The 18,731-nt window shown below is 39.5% G+C and overlaps 1 protein-coding gene across 6 annotated transcripts in view; it reads right to left on the bottom strand.

Moving 5' to 3' along the window:
* gli3 (GLI family zinc finger 3) overlaps positions 1–18,731 on the bottom strand; it is a 165,102-nt gene that overhangs the window by 129,880 nt on the left and 16,491 nt on the right. For 5 of the 6 annotated variants that reach the window (XM_083529800.1, XM_083529802.1, XM_083529801.1 and 2 more), the window contains exon 2: positions 1,900–2,090. In XM_083529800.1, the coding sequence (XP_083385926.1) occupies positions 1,900–2,035 (136 nt within the window). In that variant the 5' untranslated portion in view covers positions 2,036–2,090. Of the gene's footprint in view, positions 1–1,899; positions 2,091–18,731 lie in introns of those variants that run through there. The other variant, XM_083529804.1, reaches the window with a different exon arrangement.

Consider the following 18,731-nt stretch of genomic DNA (forward strand, 5'->3'; position numbering starts at 1 on the left):
TGTGTGTGTGTGTGTGCGTGGGTGCGTGCGTGCGTGCGTGTGTATATATATATATATATATATATATATATATATATATATATATATATATGTATATATATATATATATATACGCACACAGTGTTGGGCAATAACCCGTTACTATAACACAGTTACTTTTGACAGTAACTAATACTGTAACCCATTACTTTTTTAATAAAGTAACTCCGTTACCGTTACCGTATGGTGCGTTGTCCGTAACTTTTTTTAATTAATTAATTTTGGCTTAAGTGTAGCCTACAGTCTAACCTGTTTACAGCAGTGACACATTGTAGGATTGGTGGATGAGAACCACTGTAAACACGAAGAAGACGCACTGTGGGCGTGTTTCCGCTTATTCAAGTATGTGCGGCAGTAATGGCGAGTCAAGGCGAGAGCAAGACGTGTTTCTCAAAGAGTAAATATGCTCATTATTTTACTTTAGTTGAGCATAAAGACAAAAACTTTTTAGTCAAATGTAAGCTGTGTCTTTCTGGTTCGAAGGTCGTATCTACTGCGATAGCAACAACTCCAATCTGTCGAAGCACCTCCAGAAAATCCATGCCTCGATGAAGCTAGAAGCTAACCCAGTGTTATGTTGTACATTGTTGATAGTTTTCATACTTAAGCTGTAAAAAGAACATTTTTAAGGGCGCAACAGCTTTTATGATGCAGAAGCCACTTTAGTTTTTGATTCTGGATATATTGTTCAGCTTGTTTTGTTATTTATTTCAGAAATCCTTGTGATATATTCAGTTTGTGCTGGTCTGACTTAAATAAAATAAGTGTTTAAAAATGACTGAGTTTTGTGATTGTATAGAACCTAATGCATTAAAAGGGCATTAATAGGAACATTAAAGAATGTTCTTTAAAAAAGTAACTAAAAAGTTATTTTTAAAACTAACGCATTACTTTTTGGTGTAAGTAATCAACAATCTGTGTGTGAGTGTGTGCAATTTATAGGTTTTTTTTGTTTTGTTTTTTTGGGGGGGGGGGTAAGTTTGGGACAGTCGCACTGGATCTGTTCTGGCATGACTCAAGAGCATCAGGTTGTGCAATCACCTCGCTCGCAACATAGTGATGGATTCAATTAAAACAGTACAAACAAACACTAAATACAAAAGCAGGAAATAAGAGCATCAGTAAACAATGCTATTTTAGTCACTGTTGTGTTTTTCAGTGAATGCTTATGCATTTGTACACCAATTAATTTTTTTAATTAAGCCTTTAGCTTGCTGAGTTTCTCATTCCATTCTCTTTTTATAGTATTTTCTCTACTACAACAGTAACTTGTCTGTTTCAAACATGATTTACTGCGGATTTACTACATTTAAATGCTTGTTTTCAATTTTTGCATGTTTAATTAACGCATATATCATTTAAGTATTATACAAAATTTAATTAATTCTATATTCTAGAGACTTACCTCTTCACAACTTACCAACACGTTAGATTAATCTATTATCAAAATTTTTAAAAAGTTGCGGCCCGACCGACCTAAAATACCATTCCAGAGAATATTAATAATGTGGGTTCTTTTTTTAAAAAAAAAAACCTGTTGTGGTTAGTTTATTCATCACCTTAATATTGCTTTAATAATTAAACATTTCTTATGGTTAGATGAAAAGTCTGTCATAACATTGTAATGAGCATAGATATCCTCCTAAGAGGGAACCATAAATAAGTAGCAAAAATTATATAAAGTTAATAGTAATATATATGTATATAGTTAATTACTATAAAGTTAATTTATAGCAGCACTTGAATGAGGGTCAGTAAGGCTGTACTAAATTTTTTATATGAGCTTTAGATCAGTTGAAATTAGTTTAGAAATGTAAGAGGTGAATCTCAGGTTTGATAATATGATCAGGCTCTCAGTACCTTTGGATGTTGTGCTTGAAGTCACAGCCTTCTCACTGATCTCAGTTCGATTCTGGGAGAATCTCTTGGTTGCCATAATTGTCTCCACCCTTTTTTTCTTCTCTGCTGTTGAGCTGGCCTGGGACTGTGTTTCCATGGTGACTGCGCATTCCTTAGTTCCACATCTAAGCTTGAACACATATAAGTTCCACCTAAGAAAATAACAATGGTCAGTGAGGTGTGTTAAAAAAGTTAAGCTTTTGATTTCATTTTTTTGTGGAAACATTACCATCAAAGCTTACTGTTAGGGTCAAGAACAGCAAGAACCTTTAAAAGACATGAACCAAGAACGTTATGTATGTAACCGAAACGCTGCGTCGAAACACTTTGGGAACGTGCCCGAGTGTTCACGCTCTGAAATAATGTGTATAATCAGTCAAAATAGGACGCTGGCTGTCACTGGTGGGGTGACGTCACGACCAGAAGTATAAAATGCATATTAGTCAGGGCAGCTTCTGTAAGGGAGAAGGAAGCGCTGCAGGGACACCGGAGGTGTGGCATAAAGACACAGCGTCTCATTCCCTCAGTAACCTAGAGACGTTCCCTTTCAGGAACTCAAGCTGCGTCAAAACGCTTTGGGAATGAGTGTCCAATCACACCAGACTGACCAGTCCCTGCCTAGTGTGTGTCTGTCAACACAGCTAGAGGTGGACTGAGGGGCCAGAAGTGGCACTGCGTTAAAGAACCACACAAAGGTCAGTGGGGTGGACCAACCCGCAGCGTTACATATGTCTTGGAGGGAAACTCCAGAGGACCAAGATTTTGAGGCAGCCACACTCCTGACTGCCCTGAAGGGAGCAGGGAGACCAGAGGACTTATAAGATGATGTGATAGCATCAACAATCAACCTGCTTAAAGTCTGCTTATTAGCAGGGAGGACTCTCTTGGGAGGACAGTAGCAGACGAGCAGCTGATTGGTCCTTGTCCATGCACCTGTCCTGTGGACGTAGGTGTCGTAGGTGCGCGCACCGGACAGAGCCAGGTTGAATCATAAAATCACCAGTTTCTGCTGGTCTGGGGCCTGGAACAGAGGAGGATAGAATGCCTGTAATCTAACGGGTCGTGGGATGACCGAGGCACCTTGGGGTTGTAACCCGTACCGGGGGGACAGAAAGGCATTGGCCATACCCAGGGTAAACTCCAGGAAGGAGGGGGCCACAGAAAGGGCCTGCAGGTCCCCTACCCTCTTGATAGAGCAGATGGCCAACAAGAACACGGTTTTGATTAAAAGGTGCCACCAAGATGCCTCGGCTATTGGCTCGAAGGGGGGCTCAGACATAGCCCCTAAAACAATGGCCAGGTTCCACCCCGGCACTCTAGGTTGTACCGGGGGCCTGAGCCTCCGGGTGACACGGAGAAAACACTCTTTCCAGCGTTCAGCTGAAACCCCAACGCCTTCATGTGGGGGAGAACGACATCTCGATGCCAGACTGCCAATTGCCCTGACTACATCGATGATTGGTACCTTCACATTTTGTAGAAGGTAGGATGGATACATGAAAGTACGCACTCTTTAGATCTACTGTGACAAACCAGTCCTCGGATCTGCATGATCTGCTTGAGGGTCAGCATCTTGAACCTGTGCTGTGCGTATCCCCCCCATGATATAGCGGGGGCAGAGAGGAGCCACAGCCGGAAAGTGTGCTTACATTTTTTGCTTGCTTTAATTATGTTTTTGGTTTTTTTTTGTCAAACAATCTGACAGACAACACAAATACACAGAGCGCTTTGTGAACAGACAGAAGCTGCCTCTGCCCTCACTCATGCGTTTTGTACTCCTGGTCGTGACGTTACCCCACCGGTGCTGGCCAGCGTCCAATTTTTGACTGATTACACACATTATTTCAGAGCGTTAACACTCGTTTTGACGCAGCTGGATTTCCTGAAAGGGAACCAAGTTTCAAGGTTTTAGGACTAGCTGCATGCTTATGAAAATTCAGTTACTGTGTCATTAAAAGAAGAACTCCGTAATTTACATTACCGGTTTGTCAATTGGTGAACAATACAACCAAAAACCTTCCCAGTAATGAATTTGAAATGTCTATAGAGTTCTGTATGAATCCACAATTATACTACAATATAATATAGATACGAATAAAGCAAATATCCAAAGGTTTCCTCTTGTAAGTTTTTATGTACAGGAATTCCTATGTTCGAAAGTCATCTTTGGCTAAATTACAGATTCTTGATTACAGTCATTATAGATATTTATCCTGGATCTGAATGATATTCACACAAGTTCAAATGCATCAAAGCATGTTTAATAATGTGTTATTTTAATAAGTTATGAGATAAAGCAGGTTGTTTCTTACAACATATCTATTCAGGATCTAAAGGCTTATGTCTCAAGTGAATGGTTTAACAATGTTGTATTAAGCATGTGCGTTATAAAGAAAGGGTTGGGAGGCTCTGGCATTTCTAAACACGATCTTCACAAAACTGCATCTGCAAGCAAAAAAAAACAGAAAAATTTCCCTCTTTGCCAAAACGTCCAGTTTTCTTACATCAACATAAATATTTAAACTCAGTTATGAACAACATCCTACCAGCAGACAAGGTAAATACTAAATAAACATTTTCTTAAAATTATGTTTTGGATTATTTCAGTTTAAAAAGCATGAAATACACTCAAGCTACCTAGGTCATACCAGTAATCGATTTCAAACCAAGGTGGAGAACAGAGGCTTGCACTGACAGCCTGTCGGAGAAACAAAGAACAGATGGATAGAGCCCCAAAGTCAGCTCTATTTCTTTAACATTACACTATCCAGCGGTGTCTGTCCATTCAGAAAGAAGCAAAAGAGGGCAAGAGGGAAAGTGAAAACATGCAGTGAGTCCTTTATGTCTGTTATTGACTGGCCTCTGACACTTGGGTGCATTGGCTCTACATGTCTGCGAGTGTTTGAACTCCCCAGTTCACCAAACATCAATCCCTAGGCAATCCAGAAAGGGCATAAAAAGAAGAAAAAGATTAGAACTCCAAGACAGGTGAGGAATAAAAGAAGGAGAAAAGGGGCAAAAAGGGTACAATTTAGGCAGAAAATAGCAAGCAAATATCTATTTCCCTGCCTTTCCAAGCACAGCTAAAGCATTAATCAAGACCATTAGTATTTTCCCCATATCAATGCCCTGATATGTCCACTGCCACTTACAACTGTTTCTTTTGACCCTGGTTATCTGCCTTCAGTCCCATTTTGCACTCTATTATTATGCATTCCTGTTTGCTGCTAAGCTTAAGGGGAGAAGAACAAATGTCCCTGAGAATGTGAAGGTAAAAAAAATACACATTGTTCATGAAAGACTACATAATGTCAAATGAGACGTATAGAAATGAGCTTATAGCTCTTAAGTAAATTCCAGGAAACAAAAGAGATGTCTTCATATACCAAAAAGAACTTCACAATGGAATGCATTCATCACCTCTGGTCAGTGCCAAAAATAAATGTAGAATTTCATATTAGACTTCATTCCTCACTTTGATGGTGTCCCATACCCAATTAGCTGTGAGAGGGAAAGAGTATTCTCTTCATGTGGGCTTGTCCATAATCCTCACTCAGAGAAAGAGAGGCGATTAACCAGGTTTAAAATACCACAATTCAGACTGCTCCCAAGGAAAAAAGATTCTTATTTTAAGCACATTAGGCAAATCAATTTAACATAAATTATACGCTTGAGTGACAAAAGCAAGTTGAAAGTCAGTAGAAAATGAAACATCAAAGTCAAACAACAGAATAAACTTCTTCAATAATTTTTTTTGTCTTTTTAAGCCATTCATTTTCAATGTTATAAATGCATTTTAAACATTTAATTGTTTCCTAAATATCTTAAGGCATGCATAAACCATTTTCTGTTATGCAACTGAATTAAGTTTTTCCTTTGCAGGTATCAGGTAGCACCCATAATTCCCAGGATAGGCTACAAATCTCTCAATGACAGACACACCACTGACCTCTACAATTATAAACTATGTTTTTCTGTTTATAATAAGTGAAAAGACTTCTCACTTTAATTATCAGCATCACAGTCTCTGTATCATCACATGCCAAAATGTCTTTTATAAGGTAAATCCTCTAGCAACATTATTTTAAGATATGTTCAGAATAAATAAACAAGAATTGTATAATGTTAATAATAATATATTAAATAAAAAAGGTAAGGGGGATAGCCAGAAAAGGAAAAGAAGAAACAGAGACTCAAAAAATAATTTTGACATCTTTCTATTAATGGAGTGGGAAGAAACTGACCAGATATATTGACAAAAGATTCTCACATAATCTTGTGTGGGTGCACAAGTGTTTGTATAGGTTGAGAATACTACTCTTCTTTTTTAGTGCCCATTTAAATTTATTTATTTTTTACTGGTGGAAAGTGTTCACATTCACTTATCGCTCTCTATTCACATTTATTCTCAAATATTTACAATAAATAAACACAATAAAGGTAAATATTTAATATATTAAATTATTAATTTTGAGCCATCTTAGATGTGCTGTTTTATGCACAGTGTGCATTCTGCATGATCTATAAAGAGCACAAGCTCTATGTATAATAACATATTTCTTTTTTGACTTAGGGCCACTTTGTTCAGAATAGTCTCCAATTATTATAATTTCTCTTATCTTGAGTCTATAATCTTATCTTTCCTGCATTGGCTTCCTGTTAAGTTTCTAATAGACTACAAACTACTGCTACTCACTTATAAAGCATTAAATAGTTTGGCTCCTATGTATCTCTCCAGTCTTTTAACACGCTACAATCCGTCACAAAACTCTGGGCTTCTAGTAGTTCCTAGAATAGCAAAGTCCACTAAAGGCGGTAGAGCATTTTCACATTTAGCTCCCAAACTTTGGAATAGTCTTCCTGAGAGTGTTCGGGGCTCAGACACACTCTCCCAGTTTAAGTGCACAATATAAAAACATATCTTTTAAGCAAAGCCTACACATAACACGGCTCACATCATAACCTTGTGCTCCAGAACATCTGATCACATGCACATTATCAACTTGTGCTGTTAATATCATGAACAGCAGCTACGCTAATTGCCGAACTCGCAAACATCCCGAACCATCTAGAGACATACCAGTGCCAATTGGATCCCATTACATGTGTGGAGTTTTGACATTGGACCTCCTGGAGTGTTTAAAGGCTCTGGCATGGAGAAGATGTTGCTGGATCTTTGATGATCACAAATGTTGAGCTACCTTTATACCAAAGACTGTAGAAAGAACATTTACCTATAATCTTATACTCCAGTACTCATGTTAGTTCTCACTCTCCAGTGTTCTGTATTGTTGAAAGATTTATGATCAAACTCTTGATGTCACCCAAATGAGGATGGGTTCCCTTTTGAGTCTGGTTCCTCTCAAGGTTTCTTCCTCATAACATCTAAGGGAGTTTTTCCTTGCCACAGTCATCTGTTTGACTTGCTCATCAGGGAGGCATGCTCATCAGGGATAAATGCACACCATTCACCTTGACTGTTGATTTCTGTAAAGCTGTTTTGAGACAATGTCTGTTGTGAAAAGCGCTATAGAAATAAACTTGATTGACGACTTGATATTACATGAAAGTAAAAATGCAAGCATAACAAAACTTAAGATGTTATATGTATTAAGGACATATCTATTCAATCCAAACTTGGTATGCTATTTTGTAATCTACTTACTTCTGTAAGTACAAATGGCAGCAGTGTCCAAATGGTTTTTGAATTCTGACTCATTTTTAAATCAAAAGTTCTATGTCAAAAGAATGAAACAGATAATTATAGTCATCATCAACACCAAGTGCTTGATCATTTACAAGGTCCTCTCCATGACCCTATGGATCATATACCATATACACAATGCTTTAGAATTCACAAATGGTGGTATGCTAGTCTACCAGAGGACAAAAGACATCAAACAAACATAATTAGTAACATAAAGCCTAATTTAAAACCCTGCCAATAAAGCTGCAATTTACAACTTAAATTCATTTCACCTTTTCTGTTCTATTTCTTAAAATGTAGACCAAATAGTTGCCCTTTCTGGCAAGAGAAAGATTAGTGTGTATACTATTTATATTTGTATTAAGTCAAGAAACATTATGTCCATTAAACCTACCATCAATAAGCTCCTTAACAGATAGTAAATTGTGTGTGGGTTGCATTAGAGCTACACAACACAGAAGAAAATTCAAGAAAAGGAATCTGTGAGCAATATGCATTAACTGATCAAATGATGTGATGTGCAATATAATATTGCTATCAGTGTGTAAAATCTATTTAAATGTTTATTATTATTATTATTATTATTATTATTATTATTATTATTATTATTATATTTAAAACCTGAATAAGAATAAATCAACATACTTGTTCACTTGAGGAAAGAGTCACTACAATTTCTGAAAATGATAAGCAATTATTTATTGCAGCGTTCCCTAAACAGTAAGCAAACAAGTACACAAAAATACTTATTACAAAAACACTGGTGGATTATGTTCTATGAAGGAGATGCAACCTGAAGGAGATTGGAGACTGTAAGGTGTTGGCAGAGGAGAGTGTAGCTAGACAGCATCGGATGGTGGTCTGTAGGATGGTTTTGGAGGTGAAGAAGAAGAGGAGGAGAGTAAGGACTGAAAGGCGAATAAGATGGTGGAAACTGAAGGAGGAAGACTGTAGTGTGAGGTTCAGGGAAGAGGTCAGACAGAGGCTCGGTGGTGGTGAAGAGGTGCTGGATGATTGGGAAACTACTGCAGGAGTGATGAGGGAGGCAGCTAGAAAGGTACTTGGTGTGACATCTGGAAATAGAAAGGAAGAGAAAGAGACGTGGTGGTGGAATGAGGAAGTGCAGGAGAGCATAAGGGGAAAGAAGTTAACAAAACAGAAGTGGGATCCACAGGGTGATGAGGAAAGTAGGCAGGAGTACAAGGAGATGCGGCAGCAGGTAAAGAGGGATGTGGCGAATGCGAAGGAAAAGGCATACGAGGAGCTGTATGAGAGGTTGAACACTAAGGAAGGAGAAAAGGATTTGTACCGATTGGCCAGGCAGAGAGATCGAGCTGGGAGGGATGTGTTGCAGGTTAGAGCAATAAAGGATGGAGATGGAAATGTGTTGACTAGTGAGGAGAGTGTGTTGAGAAGATGGAGGGAGTATTTTGAGCAGCTGATGAACGAGGAAAATGAGAGAAAGAAAAGGTTGGATGATGTGGAGTTAGTAAAGCAGGAAGTGGATAGGATTAGTAAGGAGGAAGTGAGAGCAGCGATTAAGAGGATGAAGAGTGGAAAGTCGGTTGGACCAGATGACATACCGGTAGAAGCATGGAGATGTTTAGGAGAGATGGCAGTGGAGTTTTTAACCAGATTGTTTAAACAAGATTTTGGAAGGTGAGAGGATGCCTGAGGAATGGAGAAGGAGTGTGCTGGTACCGATCTTTCAGCATAAGGGAGACGTGCAGAGCTGCAGTAACTACAGGGGAATTAAGTTGATCAGTCACACCATGAAGTTATGGGAAAGAGTAGTGGAAGCCAGGCTGAGAGAAGAGGTGACCATCTGTGAGCAACAGTATGGTTTTATGCCGAGGAAGAGCACCACAGATGCCTTATTTGCTTTGAGAACGTTGATGGAGAAGTATAGAAAAGGACAGAAGGAGCTGCATTGTGTATTTGTGGATTTAGAGAAAGCGTACGACAGAGTGCCAAGAGAGGAGTTGTGGTATTGTATGAGAAAGTCAGGTGTGTCAGAGAAGTATGTGAGGGTGGTGCAGGACATCTATGAGGACAGTGTGACAGCAGTGAAGTGTGCGGTAGGAAGGACAGACTGCATCAAGGATCGGCCCTGAGCCCTTTTCTGTTTGCAGTGGTGATGGACAGGTTAACGGACGAGGTCAGACAGGAGTCTCCCTGGACTATGATGTTTGCGGATGATATTGTGATTTGTGGTGAGAGTAGTGAGCAGGTTGAGAAGAGCCTGGAGAGGTGGGGATATGCGCTGGAGAGGAGGGGAATGAAAGTCAGTAGGAGTAAAACAGAGTACATGTGTGTGAATGAGAGAAAGGGCAGTGGAGTGGTGCGGTTGCAGGGAGAAGAGGTGGAGAAGGTGGAGGAGTTCAGGTACCTGGGGTCAACAGTGCAAAGTAATGGAGAGTGTGTTAGGGAAGTAAAGAAAAGAGTGCAGGCAGGGTGGAGTGGGTGGAGAAGAGTGACAGGAGTGATTTGTGATAGTATGGTATCTGCAAGAATGAAAGGAAAAGTTTATAGGACTGTGGTGAGACCTGCGATGTTGTATGGTTTAGAGACAGTGGCATTGAGTAAAAGGCAGGAGGTGGAGCTGGAGGTAGCAGAGCTGAAGATGTTAAGGTTTTCATTGGGAGTGACGAGGATTAGAAATGAGTTTATTAGAGGGACAGCGCATGTTGGACGTTTTGGTGACAAGGTGAGGGAGGCGAGATTGAGATGGTTTGGACATGTGCAGAGGAGGGACATGAGTTATATTGGTAGGAGAATGCTGAGGATGGAGCCACCAGGAAGGAGGAAAAGAGGAAGACCTAGGAGGAGGTTCATGGATGTGGTGAGAGAAGACATGCAGGTAGTTGGTGTAAAAGAGGCAAATGTAGAGGACAGGGTGGTATGGAGACGGATGATCCGGTGTGGCGACCCCTAATGGGAGCAACCGAAAGAAAAATTAGAAGACTGGTAAAGATATTCTGCATTTGCATATATTAGATAATGTTGTAATTTGCAGTGGTATCCAACAAATGTGTTCATCACTATGGCAAGGAGCCATAAGTTAGCCAATGATATGAGTCTCCAGTAAATCCACTGCTGGCAAAATTAAAAAAGTATCCATGTGTTCAAAAGCAATAGAAGGAAAGACAACTAAAGCAGATCCTGAGATAGGGATTGTCCTTGCTTGTCCATACAGACTTTTCAGAAATTGTATTGTGCACACAGTAGATATTTTGAGGGAAGTTTTTAAATTGAGAAAAAGAGCTTTAAATGTGTACATCTGTTTTCTTCACATGGTTCTCATTAATTGCTTCTTTAATTAAAAAAAATGTGCTTGAATTTTCCATGGATTTGCCACCATACATACCCTAAATAACACCTGTATAATCAGACTATTCTCTGTTGTCTGCCTTACTATAAAACTTTGAACTACTTTTTTTAAAGTATTCAAATCATTTAGTTATTGGAAGCCTGTACACTATGAATGTCAAGAAATGCAACCATTAAAAGTTAAAGGTTTTAAAGTTATTAGTGCACCTGCACTTTTCTTCTTATATCATGGGAAGTGGTATCTTAATGGTTAAGACATTGGCCTGATAATTAGAAGGTCCTGAGTTTTAATTCCAGCATTGAACAAAATATGTACCTATTAGTTGAAAATAAGAGTGTCTGTTGATATATAAATATTAACATTTATTACTAAAAAGAAAGCTTTGTTATAAAAATAAACAATATTGTATAGGCGTTAAGCCTGTTTGAAAAGAAATTGAGTGTCAAAACTATTTCAGGCAGTGTGCACCTGCATTTTAATATTTTTCAGTTTAACTTACCTCTAGCAACCCCATTCTTAGTGGAGTTGTGGTGCATGGAAAAAACATAACTTCATGACCACCTGCCTAATATTGCGTTGGTCCCCTTTTGCTGCCAAAACAGTCGTGACCCGCTATAATCAGTGTTATTCATTTCACCGGTCATAATGTTATGCCTGGACATTGTATAGTATAGTATAGTAGTGTATTTTGTGCAGTTATGAGGTAGCCTTTCTGCAAAAATAGAAGTGCATTGTGCAAAGAAATTAGGTAAGAAAATTTACAGTGAACATTAGATGACTATACAGAAATCACATATAAGAGTGCAAAGTACTCATGCAAAAAGGCAAGGTAAAAAATTTGGCACAAGGCAAATAACATATTGGGGTAAATGACAAGAGTGAGAACAGCCTTGGTAAATGTAGAGTTGTTTTTTGTTTGTTTTTTGTTTTTTTTTAGAAAACAATGGGTCAGGGTAGAAATGTACAGTTCAGTCCAAGATCAGGACAGGGTCATAATGGTTATGTACACTTCAGTGTCTGACTTTAAAGTTCAAAAGGCTGTCAGCAGCTATGAAGAAACTGTTCAAGTCTAACAGTGTAACAGCGAAGACTCCTGTAGCATTTGCCAGATGGTAGAGGAGGGAATAGACAATGGTTAGGATGAGAGAGATGTCTTTGATTATGCTCCTTACTCTCCGTAGGCATTGCTTGTGATGGCAGGCTTTGATAGAAGGTAGCTGGACACCAGCAATGCATTGGGCAGTTTTCACTGCTCTCTGGAGGGCCTTCTGATATCAGACAGTGCAGTTGCAGTACCACACTGTGTGGGAAGATGCTTGCTATAGTGCACAGCACATGTTCAGTAGGACCTGGGGGAATAGCTGCGCTTTTCTTTGTTCCCCAAGAACGTAAAGGTGCTGTTGTGATTTTTTTTTTTGAGTGTAAAACTGTTGCAAGCACACCATGCTGTCAGGTGCTGAACCTCTTCTCTGTAGGCTGTATCATCATCATCACTGGCCTACAATCATGGTGTTATCTGCTAACTTAATAATAATGTACAGGTACGCATGCAGTCGTAAGTAAAAAGGAAGAAGAGAACTGTGCTTAGCACACAGTCCTGTTGTCCAATGAAGGTGCAATGTTGGGGTCAGGCATGTTTTGTAAGTGTTAAAGTCTGTGTGATAATCCATTGTGATCGGAGTTACAAATCGATTTTTTCCCCCCTGCTTAAAATGAATCTGCATATAACAAAGAAAATGTTAAAAAAAAAGTTTTAACTTTAATAAATAAAGTTTATTTACCCTTCTGGGATTATAACCCACTTTGGGTTAAAGTGCAATCAGAAACAACAAGCCAAAAATACAAGATGTAAATTGTGAAAATAGAACGTAACATAACATAAAATGAGCAAACCTACAAAGAAAAATGTTTTATGAGTGTTTAAATGTGGAACATGATTGAAAATGCACCTGAGGTTTTAAATGATTTTGCCTTTACTTTTCTCCAAAACTCCACAGTAAAATGACTTGAAATTTTAAATAAGAATATAATAGACGGGGAGATTCTAAATAAGAATTATTTGAAAGATTGAGCAAACCTCAAAAAAAAATTTTTTGAGTGTTTGAATATAGTGATTCAAATGCTCTGCTTTTTCTGTTTCTTAACGAAAACGCCGTTTTGTATTTTGACCGCTCTTACCACCATACCATACGTGTACGATTAGACGCACAACACTAAACAAAGTGCGGCTGGCTTAACCGTGTATTTTTAAGATGCGGCTGGCTTAACCGCAGTCTTGTGCTGGCGCTGTCTTGTTCATTTCGTAGGGCCCTACATCTCTGCCACTCGACAGCATGCCTCTGTTGAAGGTGCTGCAGTAAATTGGTGGTACTGCTACCTTTGCTTGCTCGCTGCCATTCGAAACTATGGGAGCCCAGAGAAGAGCGTCAGCGGAGAAGAGAAAGAAAAGAAATTTTTATTAAAACAGATCGATGTAAACTACACATTCGAGTTAATCGATAAAATTGATTTATCGCCCAGCCCTACATTCCAGCCTGTCCTAAAACTGTAGTTGTAGTGACAAATCTGCTTCTTATAGCCATACCTTTACAGTACTCACTGTGGGTTTCAAAAGTTTGATAATGGGGATGTATTTGAGAATTGGGAATGGAGATATGCGATCTGAGTGACCAACATGGGTGAGGTGAATAGCTTTGTAAGCCTTGGTAATGTTGGTATAAACATGATATTTACATTTGCGGCATTTAGCAGACGCCCTTATCCAGAGCGACATACAAAATTGCTTTGAGTCTCTAGCAATGAATTAATCTACACTTTGACACCAGATTACAAACTTAATATAAATATAACTCATGAATTCTACAAAGCAAACTTGGAAAGCGCTAATTTAAGTGTTTCAGGAAGAGGTACGTCTTCAATCGTCGCTTGAAGATTGTCAGGGCTCCGCTGTACGGACATCTAGGTTAAGTTCATTCCACCACCTCGGTGCCAGAACAGAGAAGAGCCTTGAAATATACCTACCTTTCATTCTGAGAGAAGGTGGTACCAGTCGAGCAGTGCTGGAGGATCTCAGACAGCGTGGTGCAGTGCGAGATGTGATGAGGTCACTGAGGTTAGATGGCGCTGGTCCATTTTTGGCCTTGTAGGCAAGCATCAGTGGTTTTAATTTGATACGTGCAGCTACTGAAAGCCAGTGAAGGGAGCGCAGCAGTGGGGTGGTGTGGGAGAACTTGGGCTGATTGAACACAAGCCATGCAGCTGCGTTTTGGATCATTTGCAGTGGACGAATAGCTTTCAGGGAAAGACCTGCCAGCAGAAAGTTGCAGTAGTCAAATCTTGAAATGAAACAAGCACCTGGGCAGCCTGTGTGGGCAGAAATAGTCAAACCCTTCAGATGTTGTAGAGAAGATGTGGAAAGAAGGACAGTTCATTGTCCATAGTTACCCCAAGGTTACGAGCAGTGGCTGAAGGGGAGAGCAGAGTGTCATGAAGTGTTATTAGGAAATCTTGACCTGGAGATGAATCACCTGGGATGACCAGCAGTTCTGTTTTGCTGGGGTTGAGTTTTAGTTGGTGAGCACTCATCCATAAAGATATGTCTGTCAAGCATGCCGAGATCAGAGCGGAAGCTGTGGTATCTGATGGAGGGAAAGAAAAGATTAGTTGAGTGTCATCTGCATAGCAGTGATAAGAAAACCCATGTGAGGATATGACTTCACCAATAGAGTGGGTATAGAGGGAGAAAAGGAGGGGACCAAGTACCGAGCTTTGTGGGATACCACTGGTGAGTCTGCACGGGGCAGATGTGGATCCCCTCCATGTTACCTGGTATGAGCGACCTTCCAGGTAGGAAGCAAACCATTCCCATGCTGTTCTGTGGATACCGAGGCTCTTGACTGTTGACAAAAGTGTCTTGTGGTTGACTGTGTCAAATGCTGCTGAAAGGTCCAGGAAGATAAGTACAGATGACAGCTTGGCTGACCAAGCAGCATGCAGTTTCACAGAAACAGCCAAAAGGGCCGTCTCTGTGGAATGTGCCGCTTTGAACCAGGACTGGTTAGGATCATGGAGGTTGTTCTGTGAGAGACAGACAGACAGTTGGTTAAAAACAATGCGTTCCAGAGATTTAGAAAGAAAGGAGAGAATTGATACCGGTCAGTAGTTGTTGATGTCTGATGGATCCAGAGCAGGTTTCTTCAAGATGGGAATGACCTTTGCTTGCTTGAAGGTAGTTGGTACATAGCCAGATGTTAATGACCCATTGATGATTGTGGAGATGAAGGGCAGGAGATCTTGTGTGATGGTCTGAAGTATAGTTGAAGGGATTGGATCCAGAGGACAGGTGGTGGGATTGCAAGATTGGATGACTTGCAATATTTCATCTTCTGGTAAGGTTGAGAAGCTTGACAGAGACGTAGTGGATTGTCGGCTGTGTTGTGTAGTCATTGTTGGGGAGAAAGTGAAAATCTGGCAGATTTTCTTAATCTTCTCATCATTGAAGGAGTGGGTTCCCTGGTGGTCTAGTGGTTAGGATGCGGCGCTCTCAACGCTGCGGCCCAGGTTCGATCCCCGGTCAGGGAACCAACCCCAGCCATTAGGGTTGCACAAGCCTTAGTGCCGGTCCCAAGCCCGGAAAAAAGGGGAGGGTTGCGTTAGGAAGGGCATTCAGCGTAAAAACATGTGCCAAATCAAACATGCAGATGATCCGCTGTGGCAACCCCTAATGGGAGAAGCCGAAAGAAAGTTTTTTCATCATAGAAGGAGGCAAAGTCATTAGCAGTCAGAGAGGATGGTTTCTCTTTTGAAACGCAACAGTTTTTTTTTTTGTTTTTTTTGGGCAGAATTTTGAAAGCGTGGTCTTCAAATTTGTGTGAATAAAATCAACAGCAATGACAAAAGGTCTATCTGCATGATTTGTTTGCAGCTTGCTAATAGTAGTACCACGTTCTTTCAAGGCTAGGGTTAGCATCTAGGGGTACATATATTCCTAAAATTAATGAGCATGTAAATTCATGGGGTAGATAAAAAGATATGCACTTGACAAAAATGGTATCCATACCAGAAGAACATTCAAACTTAATAATTATAGAATCCAAGCAACAGGTTACAGTGAGGAAAATAAGTATTTGAACACCCTGCTATTTTGCAAGTTCTCCCACTTAGATATCATGGAGGGGTCTGAAATTGTCATCGTAGGTGCATGTCCACTGTGAGAGACATAATCTAAAAAAAAAAATCCAGAAATCACAATATATGATTTTTAAACTATTAATTTGTATGATACAGCTGCAAATAAGTATTTGAACACCTGAGAAAGTCAATGTTAATATTTGGTACAGTAGCCTTTGTTTGCAATTACAGAGGTCAAACGTTTCCTGTAGTTTTTCACCAGGTTTGCACACACTGCAGGAGGAATATTGGCCCACTCCTCCACACAGATCTTCTCTAGATCAATCAGGTTTCTGGCCTGTCGCTGAGAAACACGGAGTTTGAGCTCCCTCCAACGATTCTCTATTGGGTTTAGGTCTGGAGACTGGCTAGGCCATTCCAGAACCTTGATATGCTTCTTACAGAGCCACTCCTTGGTTATACTGGCTGTGTGCTTCGGGTCATAGTCATGTTGGAAGACCCAGCCTCGACCCATCTTCAATGCTCTACATATGCTATTTACATATATGTAACGCCCTCACCTTTTACCAGAGTCCCCAGTGGTCAGGTTTTCTGCAGGTTTCACAATGTGAAATTTAAGACTTTTTAAGTCTAAAAGTCTTGCAGTTTTTACAACCAATAAAGATGAAATTTAAGACCTATACCACAAATTAAAAACACACACAAATTGGTTGTTAGCAACTGGCATTAACCAAGCCCTAAATTTTTTTTCAATCCAAGTATCACTATACGTGCTTGAAAAATCTGTTTCACGTCTGTGACACAATCCGAGAGATATTCTCGCTAATAACAGAAAGCTGATTGGCTGATGCCAAATTTTAAAGTGCTACATAAGTATTTAAAGGAGCTTTAGAGCTAGCGTTACATGGACATCGGAAAATTAAGACGTTTAAAATGATTAAACTTAGAACTGCAAATTTGAGACTTTTTAAGGCCCAAAATTAAAATGTTTCATTTTAGACTTTTAAGACCCTGTGGAAAACCTGAGTGGTGCTATCTGCTTAAACAAGTTTTGTGCCCTTATAGTTTAATCTCGTTGTTTGATGTGACACTATTAAGAAACATTTCCATGAAAAAAAAAAAAATTTCAGTCCAAATATATTTGAGTAATCTGAAGCTTTATTTCATTCAAGTTATTAGCCAGAGACTGTACATTGGCGAAGGAAGATGGCTGATAGCTTTGGAAAATGCCGGTTGAGTTTTAGATATTTCTGTCTGTTTGGGCTGATATCAGTACCGCAGGCTGCCATTGCTATTTAGGCTGATAGCAACCCACAGGCCGCCCACCCTGCTTCCCCGACTTTCTTTGCACTCACAATGCCAGCAATGGGTAATTTCTGTTAGACTGTCCAGCTCACTTGAGCACAAAGATCGGGATATCTCTGGTGGTAGCAGATGCAAGTAATGGCAAGTAGACACTAGGCTTGGTGGGTGCATTACTTCATCCGAATCTCTTTTTACCCTGAAATTCCAATCTTTATGTACAAATTTAGGCCTTTTTGTCTAATTGGCCACACTCCCAATCTCTGGAGTTCTCTTCAAATAGTGCATGTGGAAATACTTGTACGTTCACAATTAACCATAACTGTAACAACAAATGATCTGCATCACAATCATCATCATATTTAGTATTTCCAACTACCTTGAAGATTATGATTCACTAGGATCTCAATGCAATTGTAGGTGTTTCAGCAACCTTCTATTTGCTTTTTTCAATCCAGATGGTGACTTAATTTTGGACAGTGTAGTTTAATACATTTAAACTTAAATAAATGCTACAACCTCAATAAAGAAAAATTGGGGAAACTGTGCAAAATGTAAATGTAAGTTTACACAGCAAAACCAAAAAAACATTAAATGAAAATAGATATTATTTTAAGGATAAAATAAGGTAATTTTAAATTTGATGGCAGCAACAGGTCTCAAAAAACTTGGGACAAGGCCATGTTTATTACTGTGTCGCATTATGTCATCTGTCTATATACATCCTGGAACTGAGGAGACTATTTGTAGTTTTCAAAGAGGAATGTTGTCCCATGCATCCAATACAGGATTCTAGCTGCTCAACAGTTCTGGGTGTCTTTTGTTGTATTTTTTCATTTCATAATGCTACAAATGTTTTCAAATAGTGAAAGGTCTAGACTCTTCAGCACCCAAACTCTTTTTCTACAAAGTCATGCTATTTTATAAATGCAGTAGGCAGTTGCTCAAATATGCAAGATCTTCCCTGGTAAAGCTGTTTTTTTTTTTTGGTGGAAGCATTTGTTGCTCTTAAACCTGTATATACAGTTCAGCATTGATGGAGTTTTTGAAATTGTGCAAGCTGGCCATTCCACATGCACTAATGCACTCTCATACAATCAGAAATGCTGCTTTTCAAACTAAGCACTGATGATAAGCCAGATGGTCCCTCTGCTCTTTAGCCCAAAGGACGTGGTGTCCATGGTTTCCAAAAAGAAGTTAAACTTTCAATTTGTCTGACCACAGAACAGTTTTCCACTTTGGTTCAATACATTTTAAATGAGCTTTGGCACCAGGAAGATAGTGGTGTTTTTGGATCATGTTCATGCATGCCTTCTTCTTTAC

Source organism: Silurus aristotelis (assembly GCF_946808225.1).
Source record: "Silurus aristotelis genome assembly, chromosome: 25".
Classification (NCBI taxonomy): domain Eukaryota; kingdom Metazoa; phylum Chordata; class Actinopteri; order Siluriformes; family Siluridae; genus Silurus; species Silurus aristotelis.